This window comes from Marmota monax, unplaced genomic scaffold, assembly GCF_021218885.2.
Source record: "Marmota monax isolate L192 unplaced genomic scaffold, Marmota_monax_Labrador192_F-V1.1 WCK01_AAM20220418_F8-fsc00008, whole genome shotgun sequence".
Classification (NCBI taxonomy): domain Eukaryota; kingdom Metazoa; phylum Chordata; class Mammalia; order Rodentia; family Sciuridae; genus Marmota; species Marmota monax.
Window position 1 is genome coordinate 17,179,937 of NW_026694432.1, and position 23,891 is coordinate 17,203,827.

The window sequence follows — 23,891 nt, forward strand, 5'->3', positions numbered from 1 at the left end:
CTAAGTTGCTGAGGCTGGCTTTTAACTCCCAATCCTCCTGCCTCTGCCTCTCAATCCACTGGGATTCCAGGCATACACCACCACACCTGCCAGTGTGATTATTTCTTCTATTTTAATTTATTTTTTAGTTATAGTTGGACACAATACATATAGGATTGAACCGGGCCTCACATGTGCTAGGCCAGAGCTCTATTGCTGAGCCATGCCCCCAATGTGATTACTTCTTAAGAGTGACATTACTGGGCTGGGGTTGTGGCTCAGTGGTAGAGTGCTCCCCTAGCACTTGCGAAGCCCTGGGTTCGCTCCTCAGCATCACATAAAAATAAATAAATACAATAAAGGTGTTGTGTCTTAACTACAACTAAAAAATAATAAATAAATAGTGACATTACTAATAGACTCATCTTTTCCTCTGCTTCAGCTTTGGGACATCCGGAAGAAAGCAGCCATCCAGACATTTCAGAACACTTACCAGGTGTTAGCTGTAACCTTCAATGACACAAGTGATCAGATTATCTCTGGTGGAATAGACAACGATATCAAGGTATGTTTGATGTTTATGTTATAATTCCTTTTCACTTGTATACACTCCTAGAAGTAAATCTTTGCAAACTGAGATTGTGGTGCCTTGGCACTCAACGCCAACTAATAGGAAGGTAGTAACTTAAAACTAAGAACCAGGCAGTTAATTTGAAGTGTGAAGTCCCTGGGAGAGGGTCTGTGTGAAAAATACAGAATGCATTACATTCCTTCCCTGAAGACATTTAAAATCTTTTTTTTTTTTTTAATTTTTTAAAATTTTTTTATTTTAACTGTCTTGTTCTAATGAGATAACTGTGAATCAGTTTGTGATTCCCTGCCCTCATCTCTCGATGTGTTTCTTTTTGACCCTGTGAAAAGGAAATTTCCTAAACTTCTCTAAGAAAGAGACAATAGACCATGAACTCAAGTTTTCAAGTAATTGACTTGGATTCTGATCCCAATTCCATCAATTTCTAGTTTTGTGACTTCAAATAAGTTCTTTTACTTTATTTCTTTAAGCTTTTGTTGTCTCAGGAGAATAGCAAAGGTAGTAATAATAACAAACAGTAGCATCTGCCTCATAGGGTTATGGTGGTTATTAACTGAGCCTGGTCTATTAAAGCACCTGGCAGAGTTCCTAGATGTAGCCAGTGCCAGTAGTTGTGCAGTGTTTTTTTGGAGCTACACAGTTCATGTCTGCCTTTATCTATTGGCTTCCTTGAGGCTCTCAGACTTTGACCTTACCTTCTGCTTTATCATAAGAATGATACCTGTTAGTTAATACCCAACTTCCTCTGTTGTCCCTACCTGGAGATTGTACTATATTCCTGTCCTTCCTTGCTTCCTTTGGAGTTACTGTAGATAAAATTTCCTTGTTTTTATCCAAAGGTGGTCCTTTAATTGGAAGGGTTTCAACTCTTCTTTCATCCTCAAGAAACCCATGCCATCAGTTTGCCCAGATCCTTTTTTTTAACTTCTGTGTTTCTCCTTCTCATCAACATTTCATCATGCTTAGGTCTCTTCTAGGGAAGGTAAGTAGTATCATCCTTCAGCCACACACCCTCTCTTGCTATTGCCCTGAGGGTCTTCCCCTTCATAGCCAAACTTTTTGGAAAGGATGATGGTGGTGATAATGTTGTTATCTAACACAAAGTGCTTGCTTTATGTCAAGTGGTGTTCATAAGCTTTGCATCATTCATTCGTTTAGGTTCACAGCTGTCTTCTTGAAATAGACCCTACCAATTCCATTTTATAGGTGAAGAAACTGAGCTAAAAGAGGCATAATAATATAACCCAAAGTTCTGCTGCTATAAGAAATGGAAACTTAGTTCAAACCAAGAATTTGGTTCCAGAGTCATACTCTTTTTTTTTTTTAATTTATTTTTTAGTTGTCAGTGGACACAACATCTTAGTTTTTTTATGTGGGGCTGAGGATCAAACCCAGCGCCCCACACATGCCAAGCGAGCACGCTACTACTTGAGCCACATCCCTAGCCCCCAGAGTCATACTCTTAACACTTAAGAGAAAAGCCCTGAAGATTTTCATGGACTCACTGTCTTTAGTTCCTCACTTCCCTTTTATTTCTCAATTCCATATCTCCCCATCACCTCTAACAGTCTGGCCTCTGCTTTCATTATTTTGTGGGCATTGCTCCCTTTAAGACCATCTCTCTGTTGCCAAATCCAGTAGATCCTTTATAGTCTTTTCTCGTGTGTGTGTGTGTTGGGGGGGTGGTTATATATGTTTTACTACCCTAACCATTCTGAACCAGACATGACTTCTTAAGTTCTATAACTACAGCCTCATCCCTCTGTCTTAAATGCCCTCATGAGCTCCTTTCTTTAGGCATGTTTTTTTGTGTTTTTGTTTTGCTGTGCTACATATCAAACATAGGGCAGGTACTTACTTCTACCACTGAGCTACACTTCCTACCTTCCCTGCATTCTTTTTCTTTTCTTTTCTTTTTTTTGATGGGCACAATATCATTCTTTTATTTATTTACTTTTATGTGGTGCTGAGAATTGAACTCAGTGCTTCACGCGTGCTAGGCAAGTGCTCCACCACTGAGCCACAACCCCAGCTTCAGTCCTTTTTATTTTTTATATTGTGACTGTATCTTGCTAACTTGCCAAGATTGGCCATGAACTTATGATCCTTCTGCCTCAGCCTCCCAAGTTGCTGAAATTACAGGCATGTACAACCACACCTGGCTAGTTTTTATGCTTTACAAAATGTAAAAAGAAAAAGAGCCTAGCACAGTTACACACCTATAATCCCACCCACTTGGAGGCCTTGCAAGTTTGAGGTCAGCCTGGACAATTTATTGAGACCCTGTCTCAAAATAAAAAATGAGGGAACTGGGATCATAGCAGGGGTAGAGCACATGCCTAGCAATGTGTTGGACACTGGATTCACTTCTCAGCACTGCCTATAAATAAATAAAGATTCATTGACAACTAAAAAATAATAATAAAATTTTTTTTAAATAATAAAAAAAGAAAAAGGGCTAGGGATATAGCTTGATGGTAGAGTGCTCCTAGGTTCAATCCCTGATACCAAAAAGAAAAATAGTAAAAATAAAATCACTGTGGTATAATCATCCAAATTCATTCACTCTTGATATTTCGTTATACTTTCCAGTCTTTTCTTTTAGATAAAATCTTATATGCTGCTTTTTGTTTCCAACCAGAGATGAAAAATTGTGCTTTATGTGTGTAATAAGAACTGTAATGCATTCTGCTGTCATATATAACAAGTTAGAATAAAAAATAAAATAAATCTTACGTGCTGTTTTTTAAATTTATTATTCTATAGCTAGTTCCTTTGTCAGAAACCTGCCTACTTCAGATCTTGCTATGACTGACTTGCTCTTGTTCTTATTTCTTGGCTCAGGCTCCTGCTTCTCTAAGAGGACTTCTAAACTTGAATAGGTCCTCCTCTAGTTGCTCTCTATCATATCCCTCTTATCCTTCTGGACAATATGTTGGGATTATTTTTCTGATTCTTCCACTTAATTGCTCTGATTTTAAGAAAGTTATTTGTGGCCAGATGTGGTGACAACTATAATCCCAGCACTTAGGTGACTGAGGCAGAAGGATCACAAGTTCAAAGTCAGCCTCGGCAACTTAGCAAGGCCCTAAGCAACTCAGCAAGACCCTGTTTCTAAATTTAAATATATATATATATATATATATATATATATATATATATATATATACATACATACATATACATATATAAAGGTAGGTACTGGGGATGGTTGAGCTCCTTCCTTGGTTTCAATCTCCAGCACCAAAAAAAAAAAATTTTTTTTTTTTTTTTTTTTTTTTTTGTTGTTGTTGTTGTTATTATTGTTATTTTGTTTTTGCAGACAGGGTCTTTCCATGTTGTCCAGGCTAGTCTTGATTTCCTGGGCTGAAGTGATTCTCCTTCCTTGGCCAACAGAGTAACTGGGACTAGAGATGTGTGCCAGCACACTTAGCTAAGAAAGTGACTTTAACTTCTCTGAATCTCCATTTCTTACCTCTAAATGGGAGTATTCAGCCTACCATGTGTAATTGTTACATGAATTAAATAAAGATGTGATATTCCAGCCCATGGCAAGCTCATAGTAAATGTTTAATACACGTCACCTGCCATTATCATCTTTTTTGTCGTTTTGCCATGCTGGGGATTGTGCTGTACCACTAAATTATATCCCCAGCCCATCAATCATTTTTATTATTGGGATATTCTACAATTTAGTAAGTCACAACCATGTCACTAGACATTGATTTATGTTGTATGTACCACTGTCACAAATTAATGCTGCTATGGTCATGTTTCTGTAAAACTTTTTCTGCATTTGTTTCCTTAGGATAGAGTTCCAGGTGAACAGTAAGGTATCAGAGGCTTGGGGTGTAGCTCAGAAGTACATAGTTTGCCTAGTAAGGCCCTGGATTTGATCATAAGCAACAACAAGAAAAAATTATGATGATAATGATAGTGGTAATATGCTAACAAGTATAAGAATGTTGCCAATTTTGAATACAAATTGTTTTTTGTTGTTGTTTTTGTTTGCTTTTTTTTTGTAGTTGTAGATGGACAGCATGCCTTTATTTTATTTGTTTATTTTTATGCAGTGCTAAGGATCAAACCCAGTGTCTTACATACATGCTAGGCATATGCTATGCCACTGAGCTACAGCCCCAGACCTATTGTTTTATTTTATGGCAGCAGCAATTAATAGTATGTAAAGTTAGGTTGCTATAATTAGTTGTCTTCTTTTTTGCTCCTATATGATTAAGGTATGCTAGAGAAATGTAAGACCTTATTAGAATTTAGAATTTAGTTAGAAGATAAATTGAGCTCCTTCCTTAGGTTTCTCCCTACCTAAATACCCTGTTGTGACATACTTAGGGGAGAGTAATTACCCCTGGACCCAGAAGCACTCTTATGTTGAAGTTGTCCTCGGGCCTCATAAATTTCTTTAAATATGGAAAAGAGAGGCTCCTTTCCAATCAGAAATAGACTCCAGGAATGTCAAACCTGCAAGAAACCTTAAACTTCTGGTTCATCTGTCTTATTTTATGGATGACTAAAGTAAGGCGCTAAGATGTTAAATGATTTAGCCAAGATCACATAGTCAATCACTCAGTCAATGGTAAAGCCAGGATGGCAGCTGTATCCTCAGAGGGCTGATAATCTTTCCAATCTGTCTTGTTGCCTCTGGTCAATTAACAGGTTTCTTTTAAGCACTTAGGGACTCAGCAGGCTTTAGCATTTAATTGCTTGACAAGTCCCCATACTGCCTCAGCACATTAGTAGGTATTCCTAAAAGAACTTGGTTCTTGGGCTGAGGGTTTAACTCAGTGATAGAACCAGTGCTTAGCATGCATGAGGCCCTGGATGTGATCCCCAGCATGGTTGAGGGGGCCAGGTGTGACAAGACACTTCTCAGCACAGCCTGTTTTTAAAAAGGAAGAAGAAATGAGGAATGGGAGTCCCTTTTGTGAGTAAATATGCTGTCTCTAGGGACTTTGATAGGATCTGGAAGTCAGAGGAAAAATGAAAAAAGAATAAAACATATCCCTGCTTGAGGGCTTGAGGGTCTGGCTGGAAGTTCTTTAGTGTTTCATGTAAACCTGAGCTCTGAGCCACATGGGAGTTTAGTTGGTAGTTTTGTTTGTTTAAAGGAATAAAATAAGTGTTTTTTGATTTCTTATCCTCTGGTCTCATCTCTTTGATTATCTGAGCCAGAAAGATCTTTTCCGAGTACAAATCTAACCAACTCATTGCCCTACTTTGAACCCTTCTGTGACTCCCTAGTGAAGGGAATAAAATCCAAGTCAGGCATTCAAAGCCTTTTGTGTGCTCACCTCTGTTATATACCTCTCAAGCATGATCTGTTTCTTCTCTACGCTTAATTCCCTACAATCTAGCAATTTTATCATGCTCTCTGCTTTCACACATCACTTTTCCCTTGAAATACACTTCCACTTGGTCAAAGTATTAAAAAAAAAAAAACCTCTTCCAGCGAGGTACACGCCTATCATCCCAGCTACTCAGGAGGCAGAGACAGGACGATCCCAATTTTTTTTTTTTTTTAATATATATCTTTTTAGTTGTAGGTAGACACAATACCTTTATTTAGTTTGGGATGGGGGGGTTGTTTTTGTGAGGTACTGGGGATTGAAAACAGGGCCTTGTGCATGCAAGGCACACTCTACCAACTGAGCAATATCCCCAGCCCTATTTAGTATTTTTTATGTGGTGCTGCGAAATGAACCCAGTGCCTCATGTGTCCTAGGTAAGCGCTCTACCACTGAGCCAAAACCCCAGCCCAGATGATCCCAAATTTGAGGACAGCCTGGACAACTAAATGAGAGAGACTCTTGTCTCACAATTTAAAAGGGCTGGGGATGTAGCTCAGTGGTAGAGTGCCTGTCTAATATGTGTGAACCTGGGTTTAATCCCTAGTACCACCAAAAAAAGAAAGAAAGAAAAAATCTCTTCCTTCTTCTTTACCTTGCTCAAATACTTTATTCTCTGGGAAAGCTTCTCTCATCCCTGTTCTACAAGAGTTAAACCTTTTGCCCCCTCTGCTACTACACTGAAAATAGGCCTTTCAATATTTGTTTGCAAGACTGTTTTCATTGCTAAACTAAATGTTGCTTGAGAGCAGGAACTCTGTCCCTTTAAATCTCCAATAGTGGTTGCCACTGATCAGATACCCAGATGTTCATTGAATAGCTGATTAGGACATTTGCAAAATGTTTTGCTTAAATTAGTGCCCTATTCATTCTTTCTGTGGCAAATCCCAAATATTTTTTGTCCCTACACAAACAAGGTATAGGCCTCAAAGAAGAAAGTCTGGAAATAGCACATAAGTGCTAAGATTGGTGGCAAGTGCATTCTCTCCTACTTGTTACTAAGGTAAAGATTTCAGCAGTGCCTTCTTTGAAGAGAAAGGACAAAAACTTTAATAGAGTGTCAACCATTTCAAGCTCTCCTGATTACTGAGGCAGCAAACATCCTGACACAAAAAAATGATGGTATATGAAGTGTGTTAGGCTGTACACATGAATGAGTTATGGATGGAGAAAGTAGAGCTGTCTGCCTTATGTATTACTCCAGCATACAATACCTAACTCAAGTCTGGATGAGAGAAAGCGCCTAGCTTTAGAAGACAGCAAAAATTTTATTCACTTAGAAAAATTACATGGCAGTGTTAAATAAAATTTGGGAAGAGTTTTGTATAATACCGATGACCTTCACAAAATTACTGTTTTGCCATGTGACATCCAGACTATTGCTGGCAGTGTTAATAATTATTTTACATAGTTGCAGTTTATGTAAATATAAATACTGTTTTGTATTTTCCCTTTTTTGCTTATTATGTAAATATTTTTGCATTTGGATTCCAGAGTTATTTTTAGGAACTGCTTAATAATAGCTGCCAAAATTATTGAGGGCCTGCCAAGTGCCAGGCATATGCTAAGCATTCTTATTTGTAATTCCTATAACAGCCATAAGAAGTAGATGTTTTCCCTGTCCTCAGAAAGGGTTAGTGGCCCAGTGACACATAACTACTGGTTATTCTTAATCCTAAATCGCCTCTCTTTCCATTCTGCCATGCTAGCTCCTTTGTGAGAATTCATAATGTTCCAATGTGCTTATGAATCATAATTTAATGTCATGTCTTTTACCTTATTGACATTTAGTTTATATAGTGTGTGTGTGTGTGTGTGTGTGTGTGTGAATATATATATATATTTACATATACATGACATTAATTTAAGCATCAATATTCTTACATATTTTCTTATACACAATTTACATGTACTCATAATGTCTTTAAATTACATGTTTACTTATTTTTATGTAGTTCTAATAATTTCTCTTTTTTTAATATTTATTTTAGTTGTAGATGGGTACAATATCTTTATTTCGTTTTTATGTGGTTCTGAGGATTGAACCCAGTGCCTCATGCGTGCTAGGCAAGGACTCTACTACTGAGCCACAACCCCAGCCCCTAATAATTTCTTTTTAGTGACTAAGAATCAATGTAATCATTTTAAATGCTATTTATTTTTTCTTTAATGTCTACTACATTTTGTTATGTTTTGAAAATGACTTCTATGCAAATTTTCTTACATTGAACTTTATCTTAATATTTGACATTAATTTATATCAAGTCAAATATAGTCACTTTGACTCTTTTTTTAAAAGACAAGGGTTTTGGGCTGGGATATAGCTCAGTTGGCAGAGTGCTTATCTCAGGAACAAGGCCCTGGTTCAATCCCTAACACCACCAAAAAAAAAAAAAAAGACAAGGTTTTTTTTTTTTTCTCTTTGACAGAAATCCTGTATTTTGTAGTTAAAATAATATTTTGCCCTTTAAGAAAGGATACCAATTTCTCCGAGCAAGTGACTCTTGAATAATTCTTTCTCTGCTCTTTCTCAGTTTGATTTCTGGGAGCACTTTTTTGTTTTTGCAGGTCTGGGACCTACGCCAAAACAAGCTAACCTACACCATGAGAGGCCATGCAGATTCTGTGACTGGACTGAGTTTAAGTTCTGAAGGCTCTTACCTCTTGTCCAATGCAATGGACAATACAGGTAACTTTGAAGAGGAAAGCTGTCCCAGTGCCCAGTCTCTGTAGACCCTAAAGAAGTGGGCATTGGGTTTTAAATGTGTAGGGGTATGGGGGATGTAGCTCAGTGGTAGAATGTTAACCTGGTATGTCCGAGGTCCTAAGTTCAGTACCCAGCACTGCAAAAAGAGAAAAAATATGTATACTGGGATACATGAAAGTCAAGGAAAGAGTCAAGGATGGCTCAAAGAGTCTACCAGTCAATGAGAATATTGTAGTGGGAAAAGCTTTAGATGATCAAGAATCCAAGACGCTACTCCCAGATCTGCCATTATAGCTCCTAAACAACTTTGAACTATATTTATCCTTTCTGGACTTCAGTTTCTACATGGATAAAATTAGAGGAAATGGGCCTTTATCGTTAGGGCCAATTTCTGCTCTGGTATACTGTAAATCCAAGAAGAATACAAGAAAAATTTTAACTGATTAGTTCCATGAGAAAAAAAATCAGAGTCTTATAATCCAAATAGTCAGGACAATTCTCAGATGTTTGCAGATAGTACCAAGTTTGGGCAATCGTAGACCAGTATGCCATGTATCTTACCTCTCTACTCCAAGAGCCCTAGTGTGAGCAGGGAATAGTGGCACACAACTGTAATCCCAGATATTTTGGAGGCTCAGACCGAAAAATAACAAGTTAGAGGCCAGTCTCAGCAATTTACCAAGATCTTGTCTCAAAATAAAAAGTGCTGGAGATGTAGTTCATTGGTAGACAATTTGCCTAGGTTCAATCATCAATACTGAAAAAAAAAATAGCCTCAACATTCTGGACTTACACAAGCACAAACTCTTGTTGCCCTATTTCTTTGCTTATTTTGTTGATTGTTTGATTTGGGTTTTTTAGTTGTAGGGTGGGAGAATGGGTTTACCATAACAAAAAAGGAAGGCAGTTGTGGGATTATGTGCTTAATATTAGAGTTTGGAAATGCTCCTGGTATCCATATCATGTTCTTGGGCTTGTCAAGAACTAAAATGCACTAACTGACATTTTATAGCAAAAACAGTACCTGGCATTTAATGGGTACTCAAATATTTGTTGACTGAATGGAAGTCCTTACTTCCTGACTGCATTATCATCTCAATAGCAAACTTCCATGCATAGCTTTGCCTTTTTATGCCTGTCTGACTCCCAAGTGTTGGTATTACCTTTTCACACTCAAATAAAAAGACATCATTCAGATTCCTCTATAAGATTAGCTTCTGTTAAAACAGCATTAGCTACTGCTTACATTGTATATTTATATGCATATCTCAAATTCAGTGGATTTACCCTTGACTAATTCTAGCATCCTTTATAGTGAGTGGTTATTAAAAGAATAGTAAGAAGAATTTCTGGTTTTGGCAACATAATAAAATTATAAATTCTCTATTTTTATCACCTCCAACTTTTTAGACTCTTTCCACATATATCATCTTGCTCAATTCTTAAAATGGATTTATTTATTTCAAAGAAAGAAGGAAACAAACAACAGGCATGGTAGCACACACCTGTAATCCTAATTATTCAGGAGGTTGAGTCAGGAGAATCAAAAACTTGAGGCCAGCCTGGCCAATGTAGTGAGACCCTCTCTCAAAATAAAGAGTTCTGGGGATACAGCTCAGTGGGAGAGTATCACTGGGTTCAATCCCTACTACCACTAAAAAGAAAAAAAGTGATTTTTTGTCTGTTTGTTTGGGTGCCAGGGATTGACCTCAGGGGCACTCAACCACTGAGCCACATCCCAGCCCTATTTTGTATTTTATTTAGAGACAGGGTCTCACTGAGATGCTTAGCACTTCACTGTTGCTAAAGCTGGGTTTGAACTTGTAATTCTCCTGTCTCAGCCTCCCAAGCTGCTGGGATTGCAGGCGTGTGCCACCACAGCCAGCTGTTTGTTTTTTAATAGAGCAGAAAATCAAGACACAAATAATTGACTATTTACCTAACATCCCCATATACAACAAAACTAAAATTAAATTCAGAGTTCACATTTTCTTTTTTTTTTTTTTTTTTTTAAATATTTATTTATTTTTCGGTGGACATAACATCTTTGTTTGTATGTGGTGCTGAGGACCGAACCCGGGCCGCATGCATGCCAGGCGAGCGCGCTACCACTTGAGCCACATCCCCAGCCCCAGAGTTCACATTTTCTAAGGCTGAGGATGTTACTCAATAGGAGAATGCTTGCCTAGCATGTGTGAGATCCTAGAGTCGATCCTCAGCTTCTGGGGTACTGGGGAACAAAGTTCACTTTTTCTAATTTTTTAATACAGTTTTCTCTTGCTATATTTGACCTTGTTCAAGGTTAGACTCTCATGTGTCCAAATGAGAAAATTATAAAACATGAATATTAACTTTGGTTTTTATAGACTCATTTTTACAATAGTCATTGGTATTTTGATTGTTATATCAAAGTTTGAGTTTTGTGACTCAGAATTGACAGAGGAGTTATTTGAAATTATTATCACAAGCAGCTGCATTCTGTTGCAATTTCTCAACAATGTGTTTGCCAATTCTCCTTCCTACCCCTTACTTTCCTCTGTGAGGAAAAGTGCCCTTAGCACCAGTTAATAGAACTTTGATGCATTATATTCCCATTAGAAAAATAAAAGAGCCTTAACAGGTAGCAGTGTGCCTGTTGGACCACCTATAGCCAGGAGGTAGTGTTTGTCATTAGCATGATACTAGTTTCATTTGCGTTCTCAGGAATTCTCTGGCTCATATTTGGTTTGGTTGGTTAATTGGATTAAATTTGTTTTGCAGTGCGGGTCTGGGATGTCCGACCATTTGCCCCCAAAGAGAGGTGTGTGAAGATATTTCAAGGAAATGTGCACAACTTTGAAAAGGTGAGTGCTACATAGCAAAGGGGTTTTATTGTCTATTTGATTCCAAAAACATTTAAGGTGATGCTAAGGCTAAAGAGAAGTAGTTTTGCTAAGAATGGGCTGCATTCTAGTGGCTGTTCTTTATCAAAGTTGTTCTTACCAAAATAAAACTAATACAAGAATATCACAGAAGACAGCCAGATAGCGATGAAGCCAGCTCTCAATCTGAGAGCTTCTAATATCAGTCCATCCTCAACAGGACACTCCTAGTTTTTTTTTTATTCCATAGGATCTTCAACCCTTTCAGATCAATGTTCTATAAGGGACCCAGGCTCCCATGGCTGTTATCCAAATTGTTTCATTTACCTTCCGAGTGACCATGTGTTAGAACCCTGGAAATATATCCCTCTTCTCAGTCAGCACCATGCCCCAATTTGTGAGAGACAGAAATTTTTCTTAAACCCTCAAATTCCCAGGTCAGCTCTGTTGGAAACAGCATTTCCCCTCAAACAGTTGGTTAATAAAGATTAAATAAAAAAAAAAAAAAAAAAAATAAGAACAAGAGGGGGGAAATTTAATGAGGATCAAGATAAATCAAGCAAAGGAGGCCTCCATTTATTGGCAAAACAAATTTTGTTGCCAGGTCTAATCTAACATAACTTACTAAGCATTTTCTAGTTAGTGTTTGTATGGTATAAAATAATGAAGTATTTTATTTTTGGTCCATAGAAAATAAGATAATTGCTGATCATCTTTCTGGGGAGAATAATTTTAAAAGTCCAGTTAGGATGCTTAAAATCTCCCAGTGATTCTTGGGTGTGGCAAAGAGAAATTTGATATGTTACCATTCAATAAATTCTTGCTTATTCATCATTATAGAATCTCCTGAGATGTTCTTGGTCACCTGATGGAAGCAAAATAGCAGCTGGCTCAGCCGACAGGTAAGGATTACTGGGTGTGAGGTAGAGGATGATGTAGCTCTGCAGGTCTTCTCATGTTTAATACATGACATGCAGTTATGGACTAGAGCAGCCAGAGTTATAGCTGTACTTGGAGATGAAGCCATTTGCAGTATGAAAGATTTAAAAAGCATGTTGGACAAACACGTTATTTCTCTCTTCCTTGGATATTTTAGACCTAGAAGGTCAACCATTTCTTTATCCTGTTGGATTCACATTGCCATCAAAATAAAATTCAGTCTCATAATTTTCCCAGTCTCTCATGAGATTCTTCTGCTGCTTCACTTTGTTTCAACACATTAAGTACTCATCTCTCTGACCATCACCACAATGCTGCACTCTGTATTCTAACCCTTCTGCATTCTCAACTCGGGTTCTGTCTCATACCCCCTCTTCCATTATCCAAGCTCCCTTACCTTTCTAGTAACCACCCCTGTGTTGTATTTTTTTTTTTTTTTTTTTTTTGTAGCTAGACACAGTATCTTTATTTATTTTTATGTTGTGCTGAGGATCGAACCCAGTGCCTCACATGTGCGAGGTGGGCACTCTACCGATGAGCTATACCCTCAGCCCTGTGTTGTATCTTTAACTGTTCCCTGGCCTTTCCTCTCTTAACTCTTGGGCATAACTAATTACTTTTTGCTGTATTTAGCACTTCGTCCATCTAATCCTTATTAGTATTTATTACACCTCACAACCAGACAGATATTTTGGGGCAACCCTACTAAATTATTTGCACCCAGAACTCAGGGAATGAATCTTAGTCATCTCTGTGAACCCAGGGAAGTGCTTGTCAGCCCCTGCATTATCTTATACTAAGCACTTGTTAATATTATATGAATGAATTACTAACCCAAAGATAGTAGTCAGATTCTACCCCACATAACAACTCAGCAATATGTGGCAGCTGCCAGGGGCAACTTTTGAGACAAGTTGCTAAGATTGGCCTCAAGCTTAGGATCCTCCTGCCTCAGCCTCTCAAGTGACTAGGATTACAGGCATTTGCCACCATGTCCAGCAAGTGAGACTTTCTTAAGTATGAATTTAACTGGCCCATTATGTGGCTTGTGTGAGGAAATTCTTCCATCAGATACTATTGTATTTGGTGTGTCTGTAGTGGCCTATACTTTGAAGGGAATCAGGTTGAATAGTGATGTCCAGGTGGAATTGTAAAGAATAAGATCTTCTGGTGGCAGATTCAGATTTTAGCTTTCATTGGGCAATGTGTTTACTCTTTTTCACTTAACCTCACTCTTGTCCCCTTCAGATATTCTACTACTACCCTGCTGAAATAAGCGCATCATCTATAAATGCGAACCCTTTCCCAAGCTTGCCAAAGCTTTTATCGTGCTTCAGGTTTTCCTTCTTGGAACCCTAGCCCTGCCTGGAGAAGCTTTACCGTGGTCTGCCCCACACCTTGTGATTAACTGAACATACTTGAAACATTCAAAGTCCATTTTTTTGTTTTCCTAACAAGTTTAATGAGTTTAATGGCAGGAAAGATGGAGAATTAATCAGTTTTTTTTTTTGAGGGGAAGGGGCTTTGATGAAATAGTAGCACATTGATGATTTTAGTCCAGGTGGTATAGAGAGCTGCCTTGAAGCGGGAATCTAAAAGATTTTCAGTGGTCAAAAGAAGACCTTAACAGACTAAGGTGTCTTGCATTAAAATATTAAAAATGTTTTTAAAATATTTTTTAGTTGTAGATAAACACAATACCTTTATTGTATTTATTTATTTTTATGTGGTGCTGAAGATCGAACCCAGTGTCTCACACGTGCTAGGCAAGCGCTCTACCACTGAGCCACAACTCCAGCCCAGTATCTTGCATTCTTTACAGACTAAGAACCATTCAAAGTAGTTTTGTATACTTTTCAGCAGTGTCTTTCTTATGTAATTAGTCTTTTTAAATTACGGAACAGGGTGCAGGGGATGTAGCTCAGTGGTAGAGCACTTGCCCAGGATGCATAAGTTCCTGGGTTCAATCCCCAGTACCACTAGAATTCAAAGGGAAGATTGGTAAGTCTTATTTTTTCGGGTAGGAGAAGAATAATAAAGGGGACAGACAGGGTCTCACTAAATTGCCCAAGCTGGCCTTGAACCTGTGATCCTCTTGCCTCAGCCTCCCAAGTCACTGGGGTACAGGAGTAACTTGGCATGGTCTCTTTAAATTATGTTTACATATGCCCTTTTCCCTGACAAGAATGGTTTGTTTCTAACATTGGCCCTTTCTGATATGTAGTGTCCTTCCTTCTCCCTTTTCCTCCTCTCTATTCCTTTAAATTTTATATGTGGAGGCTTGGCTCTGGCCTGAGTAAAGCCTGCCCCTCTCCCTGCTGGGGTTGTCCGGATTTTACAGGCCACCTCGCCAATTAGCCCCAAGTCAGCAAGCAGCACTGTTACATAAGGACCTGGTTCCTACTGAATGTTGCCATGCTACAGTGAGGAAAGGCAAGGAATCCCTCTAAATTTAGCATCTAATTGGCAGCCATCAAGAATGAGGCCTTGAAGTAAACCCTTGGAGATCTGGGGTTCTTTCGTCTTTCATGTGCCTGGGAATCTAGCCTTCCTTTTCAGGAAACTGCACTTCAGCTGGGCCTGGGTTTGCCAAGCTCTGCCTTTCTACTTAGAAATCACCTCCTCGTCTTCAGACCTAAAACCTTAACACCCCTAGTGAGGACACAGGGAGACTGGCCAGGCTGGTCCAGGAAGGATTGATTCAGCCCATGGGGTTCTTGTGATAGTAGCTTGATAGCAAATGTACTCCTAATAGCAACAACCATCATTAATACTGTGTGCCAAGCACTTTGCAACAGAACAAGGAAAAAAGCTCAGAAACATTCAATTATTAAATTTACTTAACTAATAAGTAGCTGCACTGAGACTTGAACCCAGGTCTTTCTGGATTCTGGTGAAACAGCACTCATACTCTTTTACCACCACCCCCCGCACACTGCCATTACCATGATGAATGAAGACCAGTTGTTTGAGCATGGCAGGAAAAAAGCGCAGAGAGCAAGGGTGCCAAAAAATCTAGACAGATGGGGTTACCACTTCTTCCATCTTGCTTGGAACTTTTACTATGGCTATGGAGCCTCGCCTGTGAGAGCTCAATAATAAAGAAGCTCTTATTGGTCTGGGGTTGTGGCCCAGTGGTAGAGGACTTCCTGGGATCAATCCTCAGCACCTCATAAAAATTAAAGTGTTGTGCTTATATACAACTAAAACTTTATTTATTTATTTATTTATTTTTTGGAGAGAGAGAATTTTTTAATATTTATTTTTCAGTTCTCGGTGGACACAACATCTTTGTTTGTATGTGGTGCTGAGGATCGAACCTGGGCCGCATGCATGCCAGGCGAGCGCGCTACCGCTTAAGCCACATCCCCAGCCCCAACTAAAAATATTTTTAAAAAACAAAAAACAGCTCTTATTTATGTGCTTTTTTGTTTTTTGTGTTTTGTATGGGGAAGTCAACTCAAGAGTATTTTACCACTGAGCTACATCCTTAGCCCTTTTTATTTTGAGACAGGGTCTCAGTAAGTCACTGAGGCTGGCCTTGAACTTGGAATCCTCCTGCCTTGGCCACCTGAGTTGCTGGTATTATAGGCTTGTGCCATCAAGCCTAGCATTTACTTGTATTTATACCCAAAGTTGTTGTATCAGAACTAGGCCTGCTTTTTTTTGTTTTTGTGATGTAGGAGATGAAACCTATGATTTCACACATGCTAATAAACATATGCTTTACCACTGAGCTGCATCCTCAGGCCCAAAAGCTAGGAATTTTATATTCAAGTACTAGTGTATTTTTTTATTGAAACAAATATATGAATAAATGTTTCTAATAACTGCTTCAAACCACCAACCATATGAAGATGGTAACTATTTTGCCCTTTACCTAAAATGACTCAGGCAGGGTTGAGGGTCAAAGAAAATTTGTTGTTGGTGGTGGTGTTTTAACCGGGATGTTTGAAGGTTTAGTTAAGGGAGGTGAATCCTGGAACATATATTAAGACTTCTGATTATGTTTATATAGTTGAAATTTCCCATTTCTCTTCTGGGCTCAGCTTTGAGTACAATACTAAAAGTTAAATACAATAAATACTAAAGTACAGTGGTTTAAGTACAGTAGTAAGAAGTTATACTTCATCTCCCAACCTGCAATAAATCAGTTTACTTTTAAGACATTCCTGAATGATTTTAAAGTTAACTGTAGCCTAATTATATTTGATGCTCTTTGAGGAAGGTTTTTATGTGGGGTTCATAGGGAAAATTGTTTCTTTTCTTCTCCAAGACCTCTCCCATTCTAGAGGCTATGTTTGAAAATACTAATAAAGCTTATATTTTTAAGCTATTCCCATTTACTGAGTTCCTCAAGATCAGGGTCCATGTCTTCACCCAAACCTTGTTCCTAGTTTCTAGGCAAGTGCTCTACCACTGAGCTACACCTTCAGCCTCTGTCTTAGCTTCTAAAAGCCAGAATGCAACTCAGTAAATTTGGAGTAATAAAATAGCATGGTTTCCTTTTCCATTAAAGAGCCATGCCTCTGTCCTAGCCCACCTCTAGAAGGCCTGATCTTTGCTATTCCTGATACTTGCAGGTTTGTGTATGTGTGGGATACCACAAGCAGAAGAATTCTGTATAAGCTGCCTGGCCACGCTGGCTCCATCAATGAAGTGGCTTTCCATCCTGATGAGCCCATCAGTAAGTCTGTCCTCACTATTGGGGAAGGGGACCTGTGGTAATCTCCCCAGGGCGGGGCTGGGAATACAGAGACAGAAATGTGAATTTCCATAAAAACGGCCCTTCTAAGTATCAGTGACTATCTCACAGTTGCTGTCCTAAGTGACAAGGGTAGGAATAATGTTCCATTTTTCTTCTCTATCTCAAGGGAAGGTAGGTTAGCCTTTTATTTGCTTCAGATCTGTGCTTCTGTGGTATATTGGGATAAGAGAATCATGGGGGTTTTATTGTTATTGGTTTTTTGAGGCAGGGTCTTGCAGCGTTGCCCAGGCTGGCCCCATACTTGAGCCTCAACCTCCCTTTGCTGGGATCACAGGCAAAATGATATTTCTGCATATTTAGATATAAATTGCAACTTAACTTTAAGGATAAAATGTAACTTTCTCCAGGACTTAACAAACAGAAGCACATTTACAAAACTATGGTTATAGATCACTTCCTGTCTCCTAATGTAACTAGGAAGATCTTTTCCTTGGGGTTTGACTGACAAGGGACATCCGAATTTTGAGCCTGATAATGTATTTCTCACGGTACAGTCAAACTCATGGTTTTGAGAGGACTTGGATTGAAAAGCCAGACTACAATTTCCTGTAGATGCTGTTTAGAAGGGGAATTCAAGTTACATCCAATTGCTCTTATATACCAAAATTGGCTCTTGACACAAGAGCCCTTGAGCACCCAGTCTCCTTGAGCCTTCATTATTTCCAGTTGTCTTCTCTGTTCTTTTACCTCAGTTCTTTCAGCATCCAGTGACAAGAGACTGTACATGGGAGAGATTCAGTGAAGCTATGGAATGGAAGACTCCAGGACTGCTTGACCTTGAGACCTCAGACTGCATAATTGGCGTCAAATGGTGCCCAGGCTGATCTCCTCCCTTCAGATGACCATTACTAGCAAGACAGAGAGGAGGTGGTGTCCATATTCCAACCACCACTTGTACTCCATGTGCCAGGATGATTGAGGCAAGCTCCCAGTAGCCTCTAACACCACCTGCCAGATTTCAGAGACTGGTTTCTCCTTTCCTGCCTTTTTTTTTTTTTTTTAATAAGATTTCTTCAAAGGGACAGACATTTGGTTTGCAGTTACCTGTTTTCTAATCTGGGCAGAAGGCAGGGAATATCAACTGAAATTTGTTGGATGGGCTTGGTTGTTTTGTTTTTAATTCAGTAACTGGCTTGTATGATATTTTCTTTCTCTGTTTCTGAGTCATTTTGTATTAAAAGCGAATTAGATGCCTTTTTACAAGAGCCATGGGATTGAATTTATTGCTCTCTTTTCTTTGAGGCTTGATTGCTACAAATCAGAACAGAGCGTGTTGTGGCCAGGGGATACGATCCATTTAAACTTCAAAGAAAAGCCAGGCGTGGTGGCGCATACCTGTCATCCCAGCAACTCAGAGGGATGAGGCAGGAGGATCTCAAGTTCAAGACCAGCCTCAGCACTTAGTGAGACCCCTGAGTAACTTGACAAGACCCTGTCTCAAAAATAAAAGGGATAGGAATGTAACTCAGTGGTAGAGTATCCTGTGTTCAATTCCCAGTACTTTGGATAAGGGGTGGAGACTTCAGAGAAGATGTTTACTTGGGACTTTTTCCCCCTTTTCTATGTTTTCAGGTTTCCTTATTCCCTTGAAAATGACAAACAGAATAATAATTTATCAGTAACAAATGCCTGCCTCCTACTAGAAGTGATAAGATCTAAAAGAACCTGGCTCCTGTGCACTTGTACACAAATGTCTTCTCTTCCTCCTACCCAAAGCACTTTTCTGAGCAGCAGTCTCTGTACTCTGGGCTCCTGAAGTGAACAGACTTGCAGTGATCTTTTCTGGTAGAATTGACATTGGCTGGAATGCTGCTTCGTAACTCAGATGGAATATGCAAATGTTCTGATGGAACTTGGTCATGACTGTGTCTGAGACTTTATGATTCTGTTTACTTGTCTGCTTTTTCCTACACTGACAGGGACATTAAGAGATGTTATTGCCGGGTATGGTGGCACATGTCTATAATCCCAGTAGTTTGGGAGGCTGAGACAGGATGATTACAAGTTCAAAGTCAGCCTCAGCAACTTATTGAGGCACTTAGCAACTCAGCCAGACCCTGTCTCTAAATAAAATATTTAAAAAGTGACTGGGCAGGGCTGGGTCTGTAACTCATTGGCAGAGTGCTTGCCTGGCATGTGTGAGGCACTGGGTTCAGTCCTCAGCACCACATAAAAATAAACAAAGACATTCTGTCCATCTACAACTACAAAAAATTTTTTTAAAAAATGGTAGGGGGTACTGAGGATGTAGTTAAGCATCTCTGGGTTTAATCCCTGGTTAAAAAAAAAAGAAAAAAGAAATGTTAATAGCTGTCTTCTACAACTAAGGCAGGTTACTATATCCCAGGGTCTCCAAGTGACTGTGCCCACATTCAAACAGGCTCTGACGAATCCCATCTGGATCTGAGTAGTGAATGTTTTTTCTGAATCTCCTAATGTCAAAAAAAGGTCTTCACATCTCCAACATATTCTGAGCATGTTTAATTTTATACTTTTCTCACAAACTTGAATTTATATTACCCTGGATTTGTGGCATAATCATCCAACAAACACCAATCCCTGTTTTGTGACAGGTGAGGTAGTTGTTGCTGAGGAAAGAGATAAATGAGGGAGTGGGGCTGTGGCTCCAGTGGTAGTGCACTCACCTAGCATGCGTGAGGCACTGGGTTCAATTCTCAGCACCACATAAAAATAAAGATATTGTGTCCACCTAAAACTAAAAAATATTTTTAAAAAAGAGATAAATGAGATATTGTCCTTTTTTTTTTTTTTTTTTTTTTTTTTGGTACTAGGAATTGAACTCGGGGGCACTGAGTTCAAACCCTATTTTTTATTTTATTTAGAGACAGGGTCTCACTGAGTTGCTTAGTGCTTCACTTTTCCTGAGGCTGGCTTTGAACTCACAATCCTTCTGCCTCAGCCTCCCAAGCTGCTGGGATTACAGGCGTGTGCCACCGTGCCCTGCTGTCCTTGCCATCTTGAGAAATGTACAAACTAGTAGAAAAGACTATCTCACATCAACTACTTTTTTTTTAAGTGAGCACATGCCAGAGATTTATTTAACTCATTAATGAAGGAAGCAGCAGGATGGTAAAGCTCTCAAACCAATTACTTTTAATACAGTGAATGAAGTTTGAATAAAGTGCACTGGAAACACAGGAGGAAGCAATTTATTGTGCCTAGGAGAGATGAGGAAATTTCACAGATTATGTGATTATGCTTGAATTGGGATGTAGAAAATGAGCCGGGCTTGCCAGGTGGACAAAAACCTTGCACATTCCAAGAAACAGCAGGCAGGAGCTTGAATGCATGGTACCTTTCAGGAACCAAAGGACTTGAGTGTGATTAGAGATGGGGAACAGCAAACAGTTGAAGAATTGAGTTGGAGCCAAATCCCGGAGAGCTTGAGCAGGTACTGGATCCTGCATTTCCTAGAGTGTATGTACTCCACACAACACCAAGCCCCACGTAGGTTGTTATGTACGTTGAGGCATAAAGATGTCATGCTCAGGTAAATTTGAGAAAAACTGGGTTAAACAAAATGAAATTGGCTTCTTCACTTGGAACCTGTAATATACAAAGTACTGTGAGATCTCCAAAGGGAATGGTGACTCTCAGACTTCTGGCCTGAGAAAGTTATTCAGAAGAGATGTGGCCAAACATGGCATAGGAGCTGCTCTTCGTGCCCCCAGATGCTCTCACAGGTGACTCCCTAATCCTTTGTTAAAGCACCAGGTTCACATGTCTCAATTTATTTTTTCATTTTTTGTGATACTGAGGATTGAACTTAGAGGTGCTCTACCTCTGAAATACACTGCCATCCCTTTGCGTATTTTTTGTTTTGAGACAGGATCTCATCAAGTTGCCAGAACTGGCTGCGAACTTGCAAACCTCCTGAGTCACTGGGGTTTCAGGGGGCCCATCCCACATTCCTCAGGCCAGTCCCTTCCACCCCTCTCACCTTCCTTGGCTTGGGATAAAACCAAGCTTGAACCTTGACACTGCACTTTGGAAACCCACCAATTCATGAGATGTTACAGCCTGCCAGGGCTCTCTGACCTCAGCCTCTGCAGTCCTCCAAGGGTTCAAGGGTTCAAGTGGCTGGGTGGAGCTATTAGCAGGAAATAGCAGTGCCACTTAGGATTTGAAGAGAAGTCCCAGCCCAGCCTGGGGAAAAAAGATTTGAGTATAAAACATCCCCAGAGGGTGCAAATTGTGTTCTCACTTTGGGAGAGATAGATTGCTCCCGAATGAGTAATGGCATCTCTGGTTTTCAGTTAATTTCCCTTTATGACTTCTACAGTCTCTAGCGCTTAATACTGTTGGCACTTAAAGAGCAAAAAAAAAATTTTTTGTTGTTTTTTTATTTTTTTTCCTCCTTTGCTGGGTGGCTTCTGGTGGGCTGAATTGTTAGGGAGGTATATTTTCGTGTTATTTTTTCCTTTGTTTGACCTCTCCAGTGTAATTATTTTTTTCCCCTAGCCTATAACCCCCACCCCATCTGGTCCTAACCCCCTAAGCAATTTATTTACAGACTAACCAATCAGAACACAGGTGGATGCTATTATTTTCCCTCACCTGCTTCCCTTGGTCGTGTAGGGATGGGTGACCCCTTTTTAAGTGGGAGATGTGAATCCCTGGAGACCTGCATGGTAGAGGTGCACAAGGATGAGTCCAGTAGGGAGACAGGACCAGGTGGCTGCGATTCCCAGTAAGCAGAGCACAGGCAGGACTGCTGGCTTCAAAGACAAGCATCACCTGGTTATAGTTCTGGTTAGTACCTAAAGTATTTGCTTCTTTCTCACTGATAGACCTAGAGTCTGCTGCTTATTAATAATATCTCAACGTGGGGGATGGGAAGCTGGTGAAAGAGCTCTCAGCGATTTGGGGTTGCAGGCAGTTGAGCCTTTGAGAAAGAAGGATGTTATATTATTTGGGTTATGACAGGATTGCTACTTTCAGGAGATTTGGGCTGTGGTTAGGGGTAGAGCATGTGCTTAGTATGCACGATGCCCTGGGTTCAATCCCTAGTACCAAAGAAACAAAAACGAATCAAGAGACTTTGGAGCTTAACAGCTAGTGTCCCAGGACAAGGGAGAAAACCAGACTTAACTTCAACAGCCCCTGTTCCTAGGGGACCAAGTGAAGCCCAGTCTGAGTTCCAGGTCTACCCGCTGGCCAGTTAGTTGTCTTTACCCCTCAGCCATAGTGATCTTCTCTGGAAAAGTCCAAGGTTGATACCCACCCACTGCATCAAACTATGACCTCTACTAATTTTTCCTAGATTTCAAGTTCTTTTCCTCACTCAACTCTGCAACCCATCTAGACTCTTGCATTCTTTAACTTATCCCTAAAGAACATTTGACAATGTTTGGGTATACACTGTGTGGTGCTACAGGTGTCTTAATGGGTAGAGACTAGAGAGCGGGGATGCACAAGGAATTAGCTGCTCCAAAATGTCATTGTGGGCTGTGGAGATGCCTGTATTACATCAGTGACTCTGGAACAGCGAGAGCAGCAGCACCTGAGAACTTGCTAAAAGTACAAATTCTAGAGCCCCACTGAGACCTACTGAATCAGAAAGTGGGACTGGGGGTGTAGCTCAGTGGCAGAGGTCTTACCTAGCATGCCCAAGGCCCTGGATTTGATCCCTAGCACCATGCCCAAAAAAAAGGAAAGGAAAAAAAAACTTTGTGGGAGATTGTGGGAGCGAGGTGTTTGGTAATCTGTTTTAAAAGACCTCCAGGTAATTCTGTTGTGTGTTTGAGATCGGTTCTACAAACCCAGAATGTTTCAATCTTTCCTAGGGGAACTTCAGAGGCTTCTTCTTTTTGGTCAATAGTTGTCCTTAACTGTTAGCCATTCTCTTTGGCTCAGTGTCAGATATGTGCCATATCTGACTTGATACCCAAGGGGCAATAGTAACTTGCCCAAGATCATCCAGCTGGTAATTGGCAAAGTCAGGTTGTTAGCCTAGCTGGATCTAAACTCATCACCACAGCATGGGCCTTACTGACCCCTAACCTTGAATGCACGTTAGAATCACCTTTAAAATCCAGATGCTTAGGGCTGGGGATGTGGCTCAAGTGGTAGCGTGCTCACCTGGCATGCATGCGGCCCGGGTTCAATCCTTAGCACCACATACAAAGATGTTGTGTCTGCCGAAAACTGAAAAATAAATATTAAAAAAAAAATTCTCTCTCTCTCTCTCTCAAAAAAAAAATAAATAAATAAATAAATAAATAAAAAATCCAGATGCTTAGGGGCTGGGGTTATGGCTCAGCTGTAGAGAGCTTGCTTACCACATGTGAGGCAGTGGGTTAGATCTTCAGCACCACATAAAAAATAAATAAATAAAGTAAATAAAGATTGTGTCCATCTTTAAAAAAAAAAAAAAAAATCCAGATGCTTAGACCTTTATCCCAGACCAAATTAAATCAAAATCTCAGAGGCAGCCTCAGTGGTTTTTAAAGCTTCTTTTGGGGGAAAAAAAAAAAAAGGATAGTGGAAGTTGGCAACACTGGTGCTGCCTGTGGCTGTGACTACAGCCAGGAGGGCAGCCTGAAGCCTGGCCAGCCAGCTTTGCCTGTGATGCCAAGCTCCATGTGAATTTCAGAGCACTTGTATTTATTTATTGTTTAAGTTGTAGATGGGCACAATATCCTTATTTGTTTGTTTGTGT

General features: G+C 39.7%; 1 protein-coding gene across 1 annotated transcript in view; it reads left to right on the forward strand.

The window, feature by feature from the left end:
* Snrnp40 (small nuclear ribonucleoprotein U5 subunit 40) overlaps positions 1 to 18,414 on the forward strand; it is a 33,875-nt gene extending 15,461 nt beyond the window's left edge. The window contains exons 5-10 of the mRNA XM_046469214.2: positions 422 to 544; positions 8,503 to 8,623; positions 11,402 to 11,484; positions 12,343 to 12,404; positions 17,025 to 17,128; positions 17,902 to 18,414. Coding sequence (XP_046325170.1) covers positions 422 to 544; positions 8,503 to 8,623; positions 11,402 to 11,484; positions 12,343 to 12,404; positions 17,025 to 17,128; positions 17,902 to 17,951 — 543 coding nt within the window. The 3' untranslated portion in view covers positions 17,952 to 18,414. The remainder of the gene's footprint in view (positions 1 to 421; positions 545 to 8,502; positions 8,624 to 11,401; positions 11,485 to 12,342; positions 12,405 to 17,024; positions 17,129 to 17,901) is intronic.
* Positions 18,415 to 23,891: the final 5,477 nt, after the last annotated feature.